At 38.1% G+C, this 17976-nt stretch overlaps 1 protein-coding gene and 1 pseudogene across 1 annotated transcript; both read left to right on the top strand.

Annotated features, from left to right (window-relative positions):
- The first annotated feature begins 1297 nt into the window (after positions 1–1297).
- LOC103989322 (adenylate kinase 4-like) lies at positions 1298–5849 on the top strand (annotated as a pseudogene).
- A 4101-nt stretch (positions 5850–9950) lies between these two features.
- On the top strand, positions 9951–16739 carry LOC135641711 (lipoxygenase 6, chloroplastic-like). The gene is made up of 9 exons (XM_065157364.1): positions 9951–10532; positions 11452–11732; positions 11977–12214; positions 13680–14009; positions 14172–14257; positions 14409–14516; positions 14601–14899; positions 15275–15541; positions 15722–16739. Exons 1-9 carry the CDS (start codon positions 10163–10165, stop codon positions 16479–16481), a joined length of 2739 nt encoding a protein of 912 aa, XP_065013436.1. The 5' UTR covers positions 9951–10162; the 3' UTR covers positions 16482–16739.
- Positions 16740–17976: the final 1237 nt, after the last annotated feature.

Raw genomic sequence — 17976 nt, 5'->3', positions numbered from 1 at the left:
TATTTGATATTTGATCACTTTTAATTTTTTGAAGGCTTATAAATCTCTCTCTCTCTCTCTCTCTCTCTCTCTCTCTCTCTATGTATATATATATATATATATATATATATATATATATAGAGAGAGAGAGAGAGAGAGAGAGAGGGAGAGAGAGATGATAGTTTGCCTTGTTGGTATGAACCTGGTCTCATTAATAGAGCAAAACATTATGGTGGGTGTGGTAACAAGATATAATGATAGTGGTGTTAAAAAGATGGATGTAGGAATACAAATATGAATGGCCAAATCAAGGAAGTTGTTCTTCCTATCCAAGTTTCAAACATAATATTAATTTAGTATCACATATTCAATGATTTATACAACTTAGGGACAAAATTTCTAATCAAATGTGCATTAGATATTGACTTTAATCAACAAACCTGACTCTTTCAGCATTCCATACAAGTAATGCATGGTTGGTGGTGGTCAGAGAGACAAGTGAGTTGTCTCTATCTCAGATTAAACTTGAATCACAATATAAAATTAACTCCTATTCAAAACCTTATTTTCTTCCCTTTCTCTAATTCTCACTCCAACTCCTTAGTTTTGTCATCCTAATCAACCCACCAACTCCAATCCCATTATTAAAATTAGAGTAATTCTCTTTTGGAGACAGAAATGGAATTCTTATTTGCATATGAATATCGATATCGAAATTAATATATTATATCCACTTACTAATGGTTGAGAGTTTATAATCTTAGTATAGTAGACTCATCTACCGACAAATCGATCAACTAATTGTGCATGATAGAAATTTATTTTTTAGAGAAAATTATAGGAAAAAAAAAAGCCTTTCCTTTTGGCTTGCTATCATAGAAAGCTATTGTTTTTATCATTTAAGGGATTAACAAATTAAGTGATCAGTTCACTTTTTCATTTTTTTTTCCTCTTAAATCAATTCAATAAGCAATAAGATTAGATCATTATGTGATAAAAATAAAGGATGATTTTCCTGAGAAAGTCCCTTCTTTTTTTTCCCCTCGAAAAGATTTCATATATTTTTTATTTTCTCAAATGCTGTTTTCTATTTTGAATAATGTTAAGAATATCCTTCACCATCAATATATTTTTCTCGTAAATTTTGAACCAAATGAATGTTGCAATGTTGTGACTTATTATATGATTTTAGACATCATAATAAAAATATAAATTGACTCATAACCTCAATCAAACTAAATTTAAGTCTAAAAATTTAATATCATAATGATCTAGTGCTTTAGTCATCAAAATAAAAATACCATAAGATGTACTTAAATCCAAACGAACTCTTAGTCTCAACCAAATTAACTACAAGCATAAAAATATGATACCGTAATGATCTATAAACAATGACAACTAAAGAGTATTTTTAATATCTTAATAAAAAGCACTATAGATGAGCAAAATGAAATCACCATAATATAATGTCACTTATAGTATTTTTTAATATCTTTATAGTGTTTCTAGTATTTTAATAAAAATACTATAGATAAGTAAAATAAAAACACTATAATAGTTTATCCACTTGGACCAATGCACCTTATGGACCAATCCATAAGATGTCCCCAAAATTAAAAGGAAAAAAACATTGAGACTAGTGAGAGATATTTTTAGTATTATTTAAAATATGAGTATAGTTTGGAAAAAAATAAAAATAGGGGTACTTTTGGAAAAATAAAAAATAAAAAAGAAGGTTTTTCAGTAAAATCGTTCAAAAATAAAAATAGAAAAAAAAACCCTCTTAAAATAAATTGCACAATCAACACTAAACCATTCTACACTTGTCATTTGTACCCCGAAAATACCTGTTTTGTCATTGGGACGACAGCGGGTCCCGCAAGCGTAAGGCATCGAAGCATCCCTTACGTCATCTGCAAAGTATGACGTGTCGAGATTCTGAAGCGCTTGCTCTGCGTCCGTCCCTAAACCGCCACGAGTGTGTCCTCGAACTGATCTCTGTGGCGTTGAGTTCGATCGATTCTGCGACCCTCTGCGCTTCGTCGGAGGAGATTGGTGGAGGAAAGAAGATCGGGAGCGGCGGCCAAGTGGATCTCGAGGACGTGCCGTTGCTGGATCTCATGACGGAGGTCCTCCACCGCATGAAGTGCGCCTCCAAGCCTGACAAGCGCCTCATTCTCATAGGTTCTACATCTCTCCGGTAGTCGCTCGTTGGATTTCTCCATTATGCAGTTCCTTTCCTTTTGGCGTCAGAATTTAGCATCGTTCCTGTTGGTTGCAATGTAGGATGAAAGATTGTTTAGTCAAGTATTTTGCTGGTAGTTAGGGTTTGATGCGCCTATTGTTTCGGTAATTTGCTGTCTAATGTTGCGTATTCAAGAAAAGCGGCTTCGGAAAATTATTTCTCGACACATTGTCTCGGAAATTTGAATCTGGTTCTTACATTGATGTCACGTAGCATCAATATTTTGAATCTTGTGCGAGATAATTAGGGTAAGTTCTTGAAATTGGTGACGTGAATATGATGATCATAAGGAAGCACACTTTTGAGACCGTACATTACAAGAAATAAACTTTTGGTTTCCTCAAACAGAAGACAAGAAAACGGTGATGAACTTCTAAGTCTTGTCAGGGACACCGAGGTCTGGGAAGGGCACTCGGTCACGTATTATAAAGGATGACTATTGCTTGTGTCATTTGGCAACCGGTGATATGTTGCGAGCTGCTGTTGCAGCCAAAACCCCTCTTGGAATTAAAATTAAATAGGCATTGGTTAAGGTATTGCTTGATGATAGGTAATATCTTGGCGACTAAACCAGCCCGACAGTTGGCCACCACCAAGGCACCGACGTGGAAGGTAAAGGTTGAGTCACCTCCCTACTCGGCAGCAACATGGGAGAGGTAATGGCCTGTCGGCCCCCGTCGACAACAGTTCACTGGAGGTCGTTCGGGCCGATCCTGTCGGCCGCCGGGGATAGTGGTCCCCGGGTGGCCGATCAGATCTGCTCCCCCTCAATCGGCCTTTGTGGACGATTGGCCGCAGGGGACCATTCGGGTCTGTCGTCCACGTGGACAAAATGCCAAGGGGAGGGTGTTGTGACGGTTACAGATGGTCCCCTTGGCCGCCCAGGTATAAAAGTCGGCCTCGATGCTTGCCCAAGAGTGGGAGCTCTCTCAGAGAAAATCTTTTACACCCACACAATACCATAAAACTAACTTGAGCGTCAGAGGAGTATAAACATCCCTCTGACACTAAACGTTGTGCAAGATCTCCCGATGAGACCGAGGCCCACCTCGAGACACCTTGGACACTCGGAGTCCCTCCGAAGGCCATCTCGGAATCACCTTGGTGCCACATCAATAGCCTTGCGAGACTACCACGTGGGTTACTTGAATAGCCTCGTGCCTTTGGGTCAAGACCAAGCCATGCCAACTCCCAGTCGATAGCATCCAGGCAACAACACTTGATGAACTAGGATAAAAGGAATGAGAACAAATGGCAAGGCTACCTTCTAAAGATCAACTACTTGTTTTGGCTGTAAATTTTCTAGGGAAGTTGGTCTATGATGACTTGGTTGTTGGAATAATTGATGAGGCAATGAAAATACTATCATGCCAAAAGGGTATCATTCTGGATGGATTCCCAAGGACGGTTGTCCAAGCTGAAAAGTTTAAAATCTTGTTTCTTTTCCCCTAATTCTAAGTTCACTCTTCACATTGATAGGCACAAGAGAGCTTTATCTGATGTTTAAGTATTTCTTTGTTGTGGCTTAGGAGCATTGTTACAATTTCTTAACTTCTTCATGCAGCTCGATGAGATGCTGGCAAAACAAGGTGTCAAAGTTGATAAAGTGCTCAATTTTGCAATTGATGATGGCAGGACTTATCACACCAAATTTGCTCCTTCAAAGGTCCTGGAATTGATGATGTGAGTAAGACAAAAAATACAAAATTTCTAGTTAAGCATTCTGTAACCAAGATGCTTTCTGACATGCTCTATCAACGTGGACACTGTGAACAACGGTACCCATGTAGATATTGTTGGTGTTTTATGTTATTAACATTACTTGAAAATTTTCCATTCTGTGAGCCAACAAATGTTTTTCACTTTTATGTTTGAGAACATTATTTCAAATTTAACTATAGAGGCAGATTTCATTTGCTATTTCTGGATACTCATGCGATGGTTAGCACACACAATGGTTAATGTACAGCTGAATTCGAGAAATAATTTTTTCCCTTTATCGTTTCACTCCATGAGGTATTCTGAAAACATCGAATTGTAACTTTTATATTTTTAGCTTTTAATGACAATCTTTGAGATTTTTGATTCAGATTATGGGCACTTTTTCCTGCCTTTATTACTATATCTTGGGTAATTTGGAAGCACACACTTTTGTCTATATAAAGAAGGAACATTTCAGTGTTCAGATGTCTTATATAAACAAAACAACATCAATAAGAAGCTTTAAGATCTGAAGTCTGTCATTGAGCTTTGCGATGGGGAATATCTCTGTTCACTCTAATAGCCATCAAATATCTTTTTCTTGTTTCTGGTATAGTTCCATCAATTCTTGTTCTTCCTCTCTTTGTGCTATTAACTAAAATTGACTCACCTCATTTAACCAGTGCATATGAAGGTTACTTTTACCTAAGAACTGTCCTAGGCTAACCTGGGGACATTGGCAGAGACAGGTGGGAAGCTATAGTGTTTGTGTAAATCCAGGAATCAGTAGTAAAACATTTAGTTTCCTGTTGGGCTAAAGATTTCTACTCATAGTCTATGTACCATGTAGTATTAAGATTAATGGTTAATCTTATCAGATTTTTGTCACATATACATGTATGTTTATATGCATCTATATACATGCATAGAGGTATTTATGTATATGTGGAGAAATGTGCATGTATGCAGTGTGTAAGAAATACCTGCAGTATTGTGTTCATTTTTGTGGTAGAAGGTACCGTTGACTGTCAGGAAATAAATACTACAAGTTTACACAATCAGAAGGTTTGTATGTTCTAATTACTGATTGTTGCAAGCAAAAATTCTTACGCTTGTCTATGATTCATAGTACTACTTTGTAAATTGCACAAGTTAGTATGTCTTCTGAGGTGTAATTGCTATTTAGGTGGACTGAATCTCCCCTGATAATTTTTCGAGGTGCGATATCGTTACTCATGTGCCTGATGTATCACACTGACAAGTATGGGTCCAACTTGTCATATTTATGAGAGCTGACATGACCTATGCAGTTTCTAGTCGTGATTCAGTCTACCTAAGTAGCAGAGACCTTTCTAAGCTTATTTTGACTGTCATGTATTTGCTGTTACATTCTTTAACTTAGTCCAGCATTTGATGCTAACTAAGTTTCTTGTCCTCAGGTTTTCCAAGGTCTGGAACCTTGTATTTTGTCTTTGTCTCATACCTAAGCAACTCATCAGTTCTATGAGAACTGACATGGCACTGACAATTATTTGGGTTGATTCAGTCTACTCTAATAGCAGAGTCATTTTTTAGCTCTTTGACTGTCATATACTTGCTGTTACATTCATTGCCTATGCAACTTACTCCAGCATTTGATGCTAGCGAAGTTTCTCGTAATCAGATATGCCAGGTCTCGGGAACCTTGTATTTAATGTCCTAGTGTCATAAGTCGTCTTATACATTTAATGTTATTTGCTCTCTGAAGGTGTCAGGAGAACCCTTGATCCAAAGGAAGGATGACACAGTTGAAATGCTCAAGTCAAGGCTTGAAGCCTTCCACCGACAAACTGAACCTGTATGATATTTCTTTATACCTGTTCATTGATGTTTTTGTCTCTTGTATTATAATTTTTTCATTGCAAGGAAAATTTGGAATTTCTCATGGTGGATGGCATAATTCTCTATGGTTTCTGCTTTTGTCTGACTATTTGTGTGCTCATATTCCTGCAACTTTTATGTGAGAGTTTAGCACAATATAACATGATGAGGTCATACAGTAAATCAGTTCTCTGCCATGTTGAGAAACTCCCTTCTTGCTTGCGTTATATATTTGCAACTTGGACTTTTTAAGGCTATCTGTTTGATTTTTCCCCAACCCTCCCATTTACAAATGACTCCCTCTCCACATGATATCATGGAGGGACCTAGGTCAGATTGGATCATGTTTCAGACTTGCAGAATTAATTTAGTTGTTATTGTCAAATTTAATGTAATCAGTCTTCTAGGTGGCCTAGCTCATGCTACCATGGAATGGAATGCATGACATCAAATTGCAACATAAGCTCTTAGCTCTTGTTCTTTGTTGCTTGGCTCTTGGCTAGGCATATAGTAATGTTAGTAGATTCTGCCCCATGCTTTCTTTGTCGCCCTATTTATCACCACCTAAGGTCTAGGCACTCTTCTTATCGTTGATCATCACCAACATTAACAATTGGGTGACGACGACACTAAACATCTCGATAGTGACCACTCTCGCTACGCCTAGTGGCCTCCTCATTTTCATGAGAGCTTTTGCTTTGTCGATCTCGATGTAATATCCTCTATAGAGGTTATCTTTGGTTAGGTGATCTTCAATATCATCTAGTTTCTCTCCATGATCGACGACACACTCATAAAGTTACTTGTTGCTAGAAATGACGACACACTCATAAAGTTACTTACTTGTTGCTAGAAACGAAAGAAATGTTAAAATTATATTTCTGCTCATTACTTTTACGTCGATCCAATATAAACATTAAAATTATCTTTTTACTTATTATTTTTGTATTGCTCCATATCATGTATTTATATTTTTATCAATATAATTGATGAATAAATAAGATTATTTATTTTACTTTTAGAATTAAAGAGATCTTAATATAAATTTTTGAGGTATATAAATTGTGATGCTAACAAGTTCAAATACTTATAATTACCCATCGTCTTGACTTTTTCTTGATGTGCCATTTAAGAGTGGTCAAATCAAGATTAGATTGTCTTCCTGTTCTTCTGGTCTTGGGCGTATTATGAAAATAATTCTTCGTTTCATATGCTTCACATTTATTGTCATTTCACGGCATGTGGTTCAAGCTGTCATCCATTTAGTATGGTTCTTATCATGTTGACACTCCTTCGATCAATACAATATAAATTCACATGTAAAACAGCAAAGAAAAAATAATGCTACAAAACAGAGGAAGAAACCAATGAATTCACATCATGACAAATAGAATGTACAAGAAGGTGTTTACGACAACTCTTATTTCCATTATTTAATGATCAGGAAGGACTATAACAGGTTATGTTGCTGTTCTTGTACTACACATCATGCGTCACTTGCAAAAGTTTCGTATAATATTACTGTTATTAATATTATCAATGATAGAAATAATAGAAGATAAGAACAATATAATATAAGAAGCTTTATTGTAGAAATAAAATAGCTTTAGCTTGAATACATTAACATGTTCCTATCGGGGAAATCTTATCTTCTATCATGCCCCCGCAAGATAGTGCTCATGACAAGGATACCAATCTTGGATCGGTAAGAAAGAGACTTCGTGAGTAAGATAAGTGTAGATCGCTGTTGCTGTTGCTGCGAATGCTGTTGTTGTGATGGCACAGGCGTTCCCTTCATTCTCCTTAAGTCTGCCGAATGTTGACAGATCAGCGAAGACTACCGCGGTGAGGAAGATGAGGATTGACCACGGAGCCTCTTAGGAATGCACGGCGTTGGTCGCTGGCCGAAGGGTGAAGCTTCACTTTTCTCAGCGACGTTGGTCGCTTGCCGAAGGCAAGAGCGAAGCTTCACTTTTCTCAACGACGTTGGTCGTGGTTGCGATTACGACGGCTGTGACGGTAGAGAAGAAATCTACAGCAATGTTGCAGTGATGCTACTACAGCAAAGGAGAAAACTGCAACAGAGGAGGAAGCTGTAGTAGAAGAGGAAACTGTAGCAGAAGAGGAAGGAAAATAGCTACAACGAGGAAGAAAGGTGGGGCAGTGCTGATGAGCAGCACTAGAGATGCCGTAACGGAAATGCCGTAGCGGAAGGGAACGGACGTTGACGTAGAGTGGCAACACCAATGATGAATTGGCAGCAAGAAGAGAGCTTGCTCTAAGCAAGCGGCTCTGATACCATGATAGAAATAATAGAAGATAAGAACAATATAATATAAGAAGCTTTATTGTAGAAATGAAATAGCTTTAGTTTGAATACATTAACATGTTCCTATCCTATTTATAGGATTAAGAGGGAGGATTTTCCTCAACAGAATAGAGGATTTTCCTCACAGAATAGATAAGATTTCCTCGTATAGTGGGGAAATCTTATCTTCTATCAATCAGCATTGACAAATGGGATGCTGAATTATGAGTTCTATACCTGATTGTGGGTCCATTGCTTGCAATCATTAGACATGTAAAGATAACTCAGACCACATCTGACATTGTTCTGCTGGCCATCATTTTTCTGAAATGATCTCACCATAAAGTAAGACATCTTCCAATTGATGTAACATAGTTTTGCGTCATTTGCTTTCTCACCACATCATGCTTCTATCCATCCATCCATCCTAGGCTGAGCAATTAGCATCAGACTCCTTTAAGCCTCCATGGCTTTGGCTGCAGAAAGGTAGTGCTGCAATAGACCTGAGAGCTTAAAGTTATCTGTCCCAACTGCAGGTGCTGTTCACGTAGAAGGGGGTCTGAGTACTTGAGGAATACTTACTGTAGATGATCGGAGCAATGCAATCTCACAGCCTTCTCTGTGAATAATACGCACAATCATTTCCCCACACAGTTTGCATTAGATATCATTATTTCATGCTAAAATAAAAGGAGCATATCCAAGTATGAACTTAGGTCGTTGTTCAATCAGTGAAATCCAGTATTTATTTCTCCTGCATCATTTCTGAGAGGAAAAGGTGAGATGATGACCACAATGAACAATCTCAAGAACAGAAAAATGAGCGGCACTTGTCATCTTGAAAGGACTGGGAAAGCTCGGAGATGACTTGCACCAGGCGGTCAAGTTTGTTCTGCAATCAAGTGGGTCAGCCAAAGCATTTGCATGGGGTAAGTACTGATGAAAAGGGCAAATATAGATATTCCCAGGAAACCAAGTGGCTAAAAGAAACATTTTTATGAAGATATCGAAAATACCATTTGGATTTCCTACCTATTATTGTTATATCTGAGTCCTACCTTTATTCCTTTTTAATATGACAAGTATCTCGTTGTTTAAGTCCTTCCTAAGTAAAATTCTAAGAAATACAACCTAATCATAGCCTTTTTTTCCCTTAATTAGATGTGTCTACACGTGCAAATAGTCTTACGCACGTGCCTTTTTCCACCTATAAATAATAATTTCTGTGCGTTATATATATATATATATCATCGACAAATAAGCTTTCTAAGGACCTTTTTCGATTTGAAACGTCACGTGGGAAACGGATCCTATGGGTCAGGCGAGCCACCATATAGCCACGTGGCACTTACCATTGGTCAGCAGTCGTGGGTCCCATGGAAAGACCCAACAGCGCTGCTGTGAGGCCAATGAGAGTTCCCTACTACGTGTTTGGTCACTCGACCGACACATTGGAGCTGCTCGAAGCTGATGCCGACTCAACAGGGCTAATTATGTATTAATTTCTGTAATTAATTATTTTAATGTTACGATATTTATATTTTTAAAAATTATATTAGAATATATGTATTTATATTAAGAAAATCAATGAGAAAAAAAATAAAATATTTTTATAAATATATAAAAATCTAATTAGCCTAACTCAAAATCTTACATGCAAAAGCATGCAAAAATTCATATATACATCCCCAAAATAAATGATTTTTTGTATGTGATTCTTTATAATTCAGTTTAACATAAAAGTTTTTGAAAATTCAAAACCTTGCAAATATACAAACCTTCACATGCATTAATCTCCATGCGAACCTTCGCGTGTACTCTCCATCAACATACTATCCTGCTACAAATATATAATTCCCCTCCATCAAACACCCACTGCGATCGCCATCTCTCTCTCTGTTCCGCTCGACGGTTCCTCGGTCCTCCTCATCATCATCTTCATCTTCATCTTCATCGTCTTCTGCTTCCTCCTTTTTGATTTTTCTTATCTGAGACTGATATATACATTCACTAGATCTTGTAAAGTTCCCTCCTTTCTTCACTTGTGGTTGTGGACTTTGGCCTCCGGGATGCTGTCCGCCAAGTCAACCTCTTTCTTCCCCGCCATCGCCCCGCAGCTCGATGCCGGCAGGAGCAGCAGGACTCGCTTGGTCAACCTTGGCAGCTGCCGGCGATCGATCGCCAGCCGGACGGTCCGCGCGGTGATCAGCAGCGACGACAAGAGCGTCGGCACGCTCCCGTCGCAGCCGGCGGCCGTCGGCGTTGCGCTGAGGGCCGCGGCGCCGCCGGGGGACTCGATCGACGTCAGGGTGGTGCTCACGGTGAGGAACAGGATCAAGGAGAAGCTGGTGAGCAAGATTGGGGACCAGTTGGAGTACTTCGTCAATGGGATCGGACAGGGCATCACTGTCCAGCTCGTCAGCGAGGAGATCGATCCCGGTGAGCCAATCGAACATTTCAAATGATCAGATTCATGTCTGGATTGTTTAAATAGGGTAGAAATTTGTTCTGTTTTGCCTTTCGATTTGGACTTCAGATATGGCCAGTTTCATGCTGGAGTGTTTCAGTTTGTCTGTGATAGTTCTGTAGGACTGTGTCTTTTCCTGTGGGGAATAGTTATATTAGGTGCTGAGCTGACACTGTCATGGTTTCCAAGTGCCAATCCCTTTCTCTTCTAGCGCAGAACTGAGTTCTTTACTCTTTTATACTGTTACTGAAATGTGATTTGCAGTAGAGTGTCAAACATGAATGAGTTCTGATTGAGGAAATGACGGCTTCACGCAAGTCAAAACTATGCTTGTTAGGTGATGAATGTTCAATCATAGTACTGTGGTTAAACTTCTCGTCAAGTGATTCTTTTTCATCAAGTGGAGGGCAACATTATCTGATGAAGCTTCCACCAGTAGAATTCCACTTCCAGCTTTGTCACTCCCTTATGCATTTTTGTTTTTTTGCTCTTTTCTTCATTGAGTAGTTTTGCCGAGATGCATGTGATGCGACACATATGTGACTCAGAGCTCAGCCTTCACTAAGTTTCAGATGCGAAAAGGTAAAAGGTAGAGCTAAGAAAACCAGTCTTGTAGTATTAGGAAGGTGTTGATATATAATTTTTTTCTGCTATCATGGGATAATAATCTCATCAAGTGTGTTATCAGACTTGACGATTTGTAAAACAAAACTTAATTGTCCTACGCACAATTTTTTTTCCTTCGACAATGAAATGGGTGCTTTTTTTCTGACTTTTCAGTGACCTAACATGAAAGGTTTTCATTGTGTGCTTTGACATTATCAAGAAAAATATCTAGATACACTCAGGATCTGTGTCGGATGATTAATCCATGTACCTTGTTGTTGTCAGATTCTGAATCAGGAAAAAGGAGTGCAGAGGTTGCTGTAAGGGGTTTTCTGCCAAGATCATCAAACCATCCATCACTTGTTGAGTATGCAGCCAATTTCACTGTGCCGTCTGGTTTTGGTCGCCCGGGAGCCATTTGCATCACCAACCTCCACAAAAAGGAGTTCTACCTGGTGGAGATTGTTGTTCATGGTTTTAATGACGGACCATTTTTCTTCCCTGCAAATACATGGATCCACACTCGCAATGATAATCCTCAGAGCCGGATAATATTCAGCAATCAGGTGAGATGGAAAGCAAGTAAGCATTGTACTCATCAAAAAACAATCACATTGTTGCGGTGATAAATTCTGCTTAAACACAGAGTAGAAACAATATCTATGTACGATCTATGCAACGCCAATTACTGAATCATTAGCTAGGAAGTAAAAACTCAAGAAGTTTGCTTTCTTCTCTGGTCGAAGATGCAATTAATTGTCAGTATTACCTACTGATTTTGTTATCTGATGCCATTCTTGATATGATCAGGCATATTTACCATCACAAACCCCAGATGGTTTAAAGAACATCAGACAGGACATCTTACTCGGTCTGCGTGGCAATGGCAAAGGCGAGAGAAAGAAATTTGAAATGATATATGACTATGCTCTGTATAATGACTTGGGCAATCCTGATAAGGATCCAGATGTTGCTAGACCGGTCCTAGGTGGTTCAAAAAGGCCATATCCCAGACGCTGTCGCACGGGTAGACCACCAACAAAATCAGGTACTTTTTGTTGCAAGTGAGTATAGCAACTGTAATTTAGCCATGCCAAATAGGCCAAATTTTCTCAAAAGGGTGTGTTTTCCAACTTTTCCTTCAAAAAAAGAACAAAGAAAATAATTTTAGCCTGCTTAATTTTCATCCTTTTCTTCACTGCAATTGAGTAATCTGAGCAATAGAATCTAGTGTGACTTCTGTTTTGCCTACTCCGCAAAAACTTCCTACCATCAATATTTCTCCTTTTCTTCTCTTTCTTTCTCTTCTTCACTCAAAACATCCTCATGAGCACTCTCATCGGGCCTGCAGAAACCTCAGTGAACCCTGTGCCAACAGCAGCTTATGCACTCACCGCTCTGTAGTGCATGCATAACACTGCACTGTCACATTGGCATACACTGCCATCACTTCAACCCATACTATATAGAAATCAAAGTTGGTTTCTCAAGTCTGACTATAAGATGGGTTTGTCTTAACTAGTATATCCAACACTTCCAATATAATCCTATTCTCAGCTGGGGATGGAAAAAAAATTCATTTCTCATCACTGTCACACTCCAAGAATTCAAATCGGACTGTGCTATGGAAATGGCAATAAGAGCCGCTCTTTCCTAACACCGATCTGCTAAGGAATAGTAAAGAAATAGGAGTATGGTGAAAATTATGTTATCTGATCTAAGAGATTTATTGTCTTGGGACTGGTTTTGTTGCTTGTGTGAAAGGCTTCCCAACAATTTTATCATAAAAACGTCATAACATGGCAAGATCATCCACTTCCTCCCCACCATGTCTTCAAAGAGGATATAACAACCCAACCATGCATGAGTATCCAGAGAACTTAATGAATTAACTGAGTTCAAGTAAAGGAGGAATTAGCAAGTATGAGAAAAATGAGAGGAAAATGGAAAAGGCACGGTCCTTTTAGTTCTGAGTATCTTTTTCTCTTACGAAAAAATATTATATGCTTCAGTAAGGTGCTAAACCTCTACCAATGGGTCAAATTCAATATCATTCCACCTGTAACATAGCTAAAGCAGCCATATCAATCTTTGAAATCAGAGACTTCATTGAGGATGGCAAGAATGGAGAAAAAGATAGAAATCTTCAATTACCTTGCCTTGACTGCAAAATAAATGGCACTTTGATATCTTTATTCAATTTAATTGAACTATTATATCATGAATTACATTCATTTTAACTTTATAAACAGTATGCAAAAGATTTATTAATCAACTATGTTAAAGTGGCAGTCTTTTCATGTTTATCTTTGCTGATGGCAATCGATTTAACTTTATTTTGTGGTAATCTTGCAGGTCATATAACTCTCTACATGCATTGTCGACCCTTTTTTTTATAGATTTAGCAATTCTGCTACTTGTCAATGATTAAAGCTTGGAAAATCTTCCTTTTGTTTAATGCTACCAACTTAAAACACAAGCTTATCATGTACATATGATGTGTTCAAATGCAGATCTAAGTGCTGAGAGTAGAGTAGAGAAACCTCATTCTGTGTATGTTCCGCGCGATGAAACTTTTGAGGAAATCAAGCAAAATACATTTTCTGCTGGAGCTCTGAAAGCATTGTTTCACAATCTGATACCAGCTTTGATGGCTGCACTATCTAGTTCAGATAGCCAATTCGAGTGCTTTTCTGATATCGACAGGCTATACAAAGATGGTTTGCTTATAAAGAGCGAGGAGCAAAAACTTACTCAGAAACTTTTACTTCCTACGGTTCTCGGCAACTTGTTGAGCATGGGTGAAAAACTGATGAAATATGACATACCATCAATCATATCAAGTAAGCATAATGACAATATTTACTATCGTAAACTCATATCCTAGCTAAAGTGACTAAAAAATATTAGCTTATATTTTGTCCTAAAAAATGTCTCATTTTAGTACCATTATCTTATAAACCGCTTCTTTTGTTGAAATATCTTTGCTTCATGACTATTTTCAGGAGACAGATTTTCTTGGTTGAGGGACAATGAATTTGCTCGGCAGACACTAGCTGGTGTTAATCCTGTAGATATTCAAAGATTAAGGGTATGAACATGCTATTTTCAGGATGCTGCTTTGTTATGCCAAAACCTCATTTTTTTTGCTTCCTACCCCAAATAATAATAGAAAAAGGCAATAGAAAAGAAAAGAACTAAAAATCTTTTAATATTACTCACATGGTATTTCTTGGTTGCAGGAATTTCCAATACGTAGTAAGCTAGATCCTGAAACCTATGGATCACCAGAGTCTGCAATAACTAAAGAATGCCTGGAGCATGAACTAAATGGAATGAGCCTTCAGGAGGTAATGATGGAGCCTATAAACTGTTCTTTTGGTTCTTATGCTGTTGTCCTCTCGTGATGGTTGTCTTTGCAACTCGTCGTGCAGGCAATGGATAATGACAGACTATTTATAATAGATTACCATGACATCCTTTTGCCATATGTTAAGAAGATCAATTCCTTGAAAGAAAGGAAAATGTATGCTTCAAGGACAGTTTTGTTCTACACACGTAGTGGCATACTCAGACCAATTGCAATTGAGCTTAGCCTGCCATCTACTCCATCAGCTTCAAGGAAAAGGGTATACACTCATGGGCATGATGCAACAACAAACTGGATTTGGAAATTAGCCAAAGCTCATGCCTGCGCAAATGATGCTGGTGTCCATCAGCTAGTGAACCACTGGTGAGCTGTTTTTGTGTTGAAGCATACTCACAATTTAGGATAGGTTAATATTAGTAGAATTAGAGTAATCAGATATGAATGTCGATTTATGCAACACGTGTTGCTCCATATTCAGTGACATTTTATGTGTTTTTGATAATTGATCAAAAACCAGAAACTACTTTAAGCATAAAAAACTAACATGCAAAATTTAGACCACGAATGTACATGTTGACTAAATTAAGGCAAAATACACATCCCCCACAGTCACAGTAATTGTCGAAAAATGTAGATGCACAAACACCCATATGATTACTTTCATGGTTGGTCATAGTTTAAATTCTGGTGTAATGTGTTCAATTGCTGTTCCTAAAAGAATATGGTTTTCAATTTTAGGTTGAGGACACATGCTGCCATGGAGCCCTACATCATTGCTACTCATAGACAGCTTAGTTCGATGCACCCAATTTTCATGCTGTTGCATCCTCACATGCGGTACACACTGGAAATAAATGCGTTGGCTCGCCAAAGTCTGATCAATGGTGGAGGAATCATCGAAAACTGTTTCAGTCCCGGGAAGTACTCCATGGAGCTGAGTTCGGCTGCATACAAGAGTCTCTGGCGGTTTGACATGGAAGCTCTTCCAGCTGACCTTATTCGGAGGTAAGCAAACTTTGGCTTTTAGTCCTTCAACATTAATCTGCTCATGGGCATGTTGTTTAGAACAAAGAATCTTATGGGTAATACTTTGAACTCTTTAATTTCCTTGCATTTCATTGAATTGTTTGTGCTTATGGAACAATCTTGCTCGGATGTGATGATTCTTGCAACTGTGAAATTCAGAGGCATGGCTATTGAGGATCCTTCGATGCCTTGTGGAGTAAAGTTGGTCATCGAGGACTATCCTTATGCTGCGGACGGTCTCCTTGTATGGTCGGCAATTGAAGACTGGGTCAAGGATTATGTCACCCACTACTATTCAGATGACAGTAGTGTGACTTCAGATGTAGAGCTCCAAGCATGGTGGGATGAGATAAAGAACAAAGGTCACCCTGACAAAAGAAATGAACCATGGTGGCCTAACCTGAACACCAAGGAAAACTTGATCCACATACTGACTATAATTGTGTGGACTGCATCTGGACAACATGCAGCAATAAACTTTGGCCAATACCCTTTCGGAGGTTACATGCCAAATCGACCTACGCTGATGAAGAAGCTCATTCCTCAAGAGGACGAACCAGAGTACGAGAAGTTCCTTCTAAATCCTCAGTACATGTTCCTATCGGCTCTGCCATCACAGCTGCAAGCCACTCAAATAATGGCGGTTCAGGATACGTTATCAACACACTCCCCAGATGAGGAGTACCTCGGTCAGGTGATCGAGTCACATGCACATTGGACGAACAACAGGCATATCGCGAGCTGCTTTGAGAAGTTCTCTGCAAGGCTGGAAGAGATCGAGGAGATCATAAATAGAAGAAACAAGAACTTTTATCTGAAGAACAGGAGCGGCGCAGGTGTTCCACCATATGAACTTCTTCTTCCCTTATCTGGCCCAGGAGTGACAGGGCGAGGGATCCCAAACAGCATATCAATATGATGTGATGAACTACTTCACGAGATTATTCTTCGTAGGACAATGGATCTTTCTCAGAGCTACCTGATGTGTGTTGCTTATACTAGTTTGTTGAATGTCTGTGAAGTAAAAGAGGAGAGATGAGAGATTGCTTTTGTTCAACCTATTTGTACGTATATTGTTCATGTTATGGCAAAACATCCGCACTGTTCCAGTTGGGATGAACTAAAATTGTTCCTTGGTTTTGCACTCTTTTGTGTCAATCTATGTGCCATTTCTCAATGATGATTCTTGTATGGGCTTATAACAGTGATAATTACTCTATCAAATTGCAGCTTTGAATCAATCACTCGATCATGTTCCATGTTTCTTGGTGCCTCTTCAATTTACAGATGGTTTCTAATAGCTCGTCTATATCAAAGTCAGCACCATTGAATCAGGTGCAGGTCTACTTGTTAGCTTCTGCTTTCAAATTCCAAGAAGGCAAATAAAACTCGATCTTACCACAGAAGATGTCATAGACATCAGTGGATCAGCCATATAATTCCACCAAGAAAGCACACATCCTGGTTCTGCTTTGGAACAGAATAGGTCTCAACATCAAACACACTAAGCAAGGTAACAGTGAAGGGACTGATTCATGAGCAGCTCAAAGCACCCCAGCAGACAAATTTTCCTTGTTATGTTGAGCCTGGAGAGAGAGAGAGAGAGAGAGAGAGAGAGAGAGAGAGAGAGAACTATAATGCTTTGGTTACAACTAGTCATCATAATCATAATCACGTTAAACTAGTGACTGCTACTCATTCGTGTCTACCCATCGTTGAGCACACAAAATTGAACTAAATTACTTGATAGAATGACTCTAAATTGAACTAGTTAGGACTACATCATACATGGAGATGGAACATTATCAGCATCGCAAGCTAAAAACTTAAGCTGGTAAGTGGTGACTAACTCTAATATGTCCCCTCAAGTTTTCTAATATTTAGGAATATGGATTAGACTCTAGTCAATGTTCATCTATTTTCATTTCACACATGAATCTTTTTCAACATAGATTTTCTTTAAAGAAAAATCCTATTATTTCAAGAGTCTCTATAGCACAAAATGATGTGCCTTGTAGTGTTTCACGAATATTTTAGTAACATTTTTATTAATATAGATTAGTTAAGCATTTCATGAAGACAAGGTAGGTAGGTTTCCTATTGGCTAAAATGAGTTGGAATGAGATAAGGCCAAATATATAAATTGTTTCTAATGGGGCATCTACCAATCCATGTAATTTTTGTTCCTCATCTTTGCCCTTGTATGTATGTATGTATGTTATATATGTATGTATGTATATATATATGTATGTATGTATATATGTATGTATATATATATATATATGTATGTATATATATATATATATGTATGTATATATATATATATATATATATATGTATGTATATATATATATATATATATATATATATATATATATATATATATATATATATATATATATATATATATAAAG

This window comes from Musa acuminata, chromosome BXJ3-6 (genome assembly GCF_036884655.1).
Source record: "Musa acuminata AAA Group cultivar baxijiao chromosome BXJ3-6, Cavendish_Baxijiao_AAA, whole genome shotgun sequence".
NCBI lineage: Eukaryota > Viridiplantae > Streptophyta > Magnoliopsida > Zingiberales > Musaceae > Musa > Musa acuminata.
The sequence above is the reverse complement of the archived record's forward strand: the minus strand, read 5'-3'. Positions and strand labels throughout refer to the sequence as shown.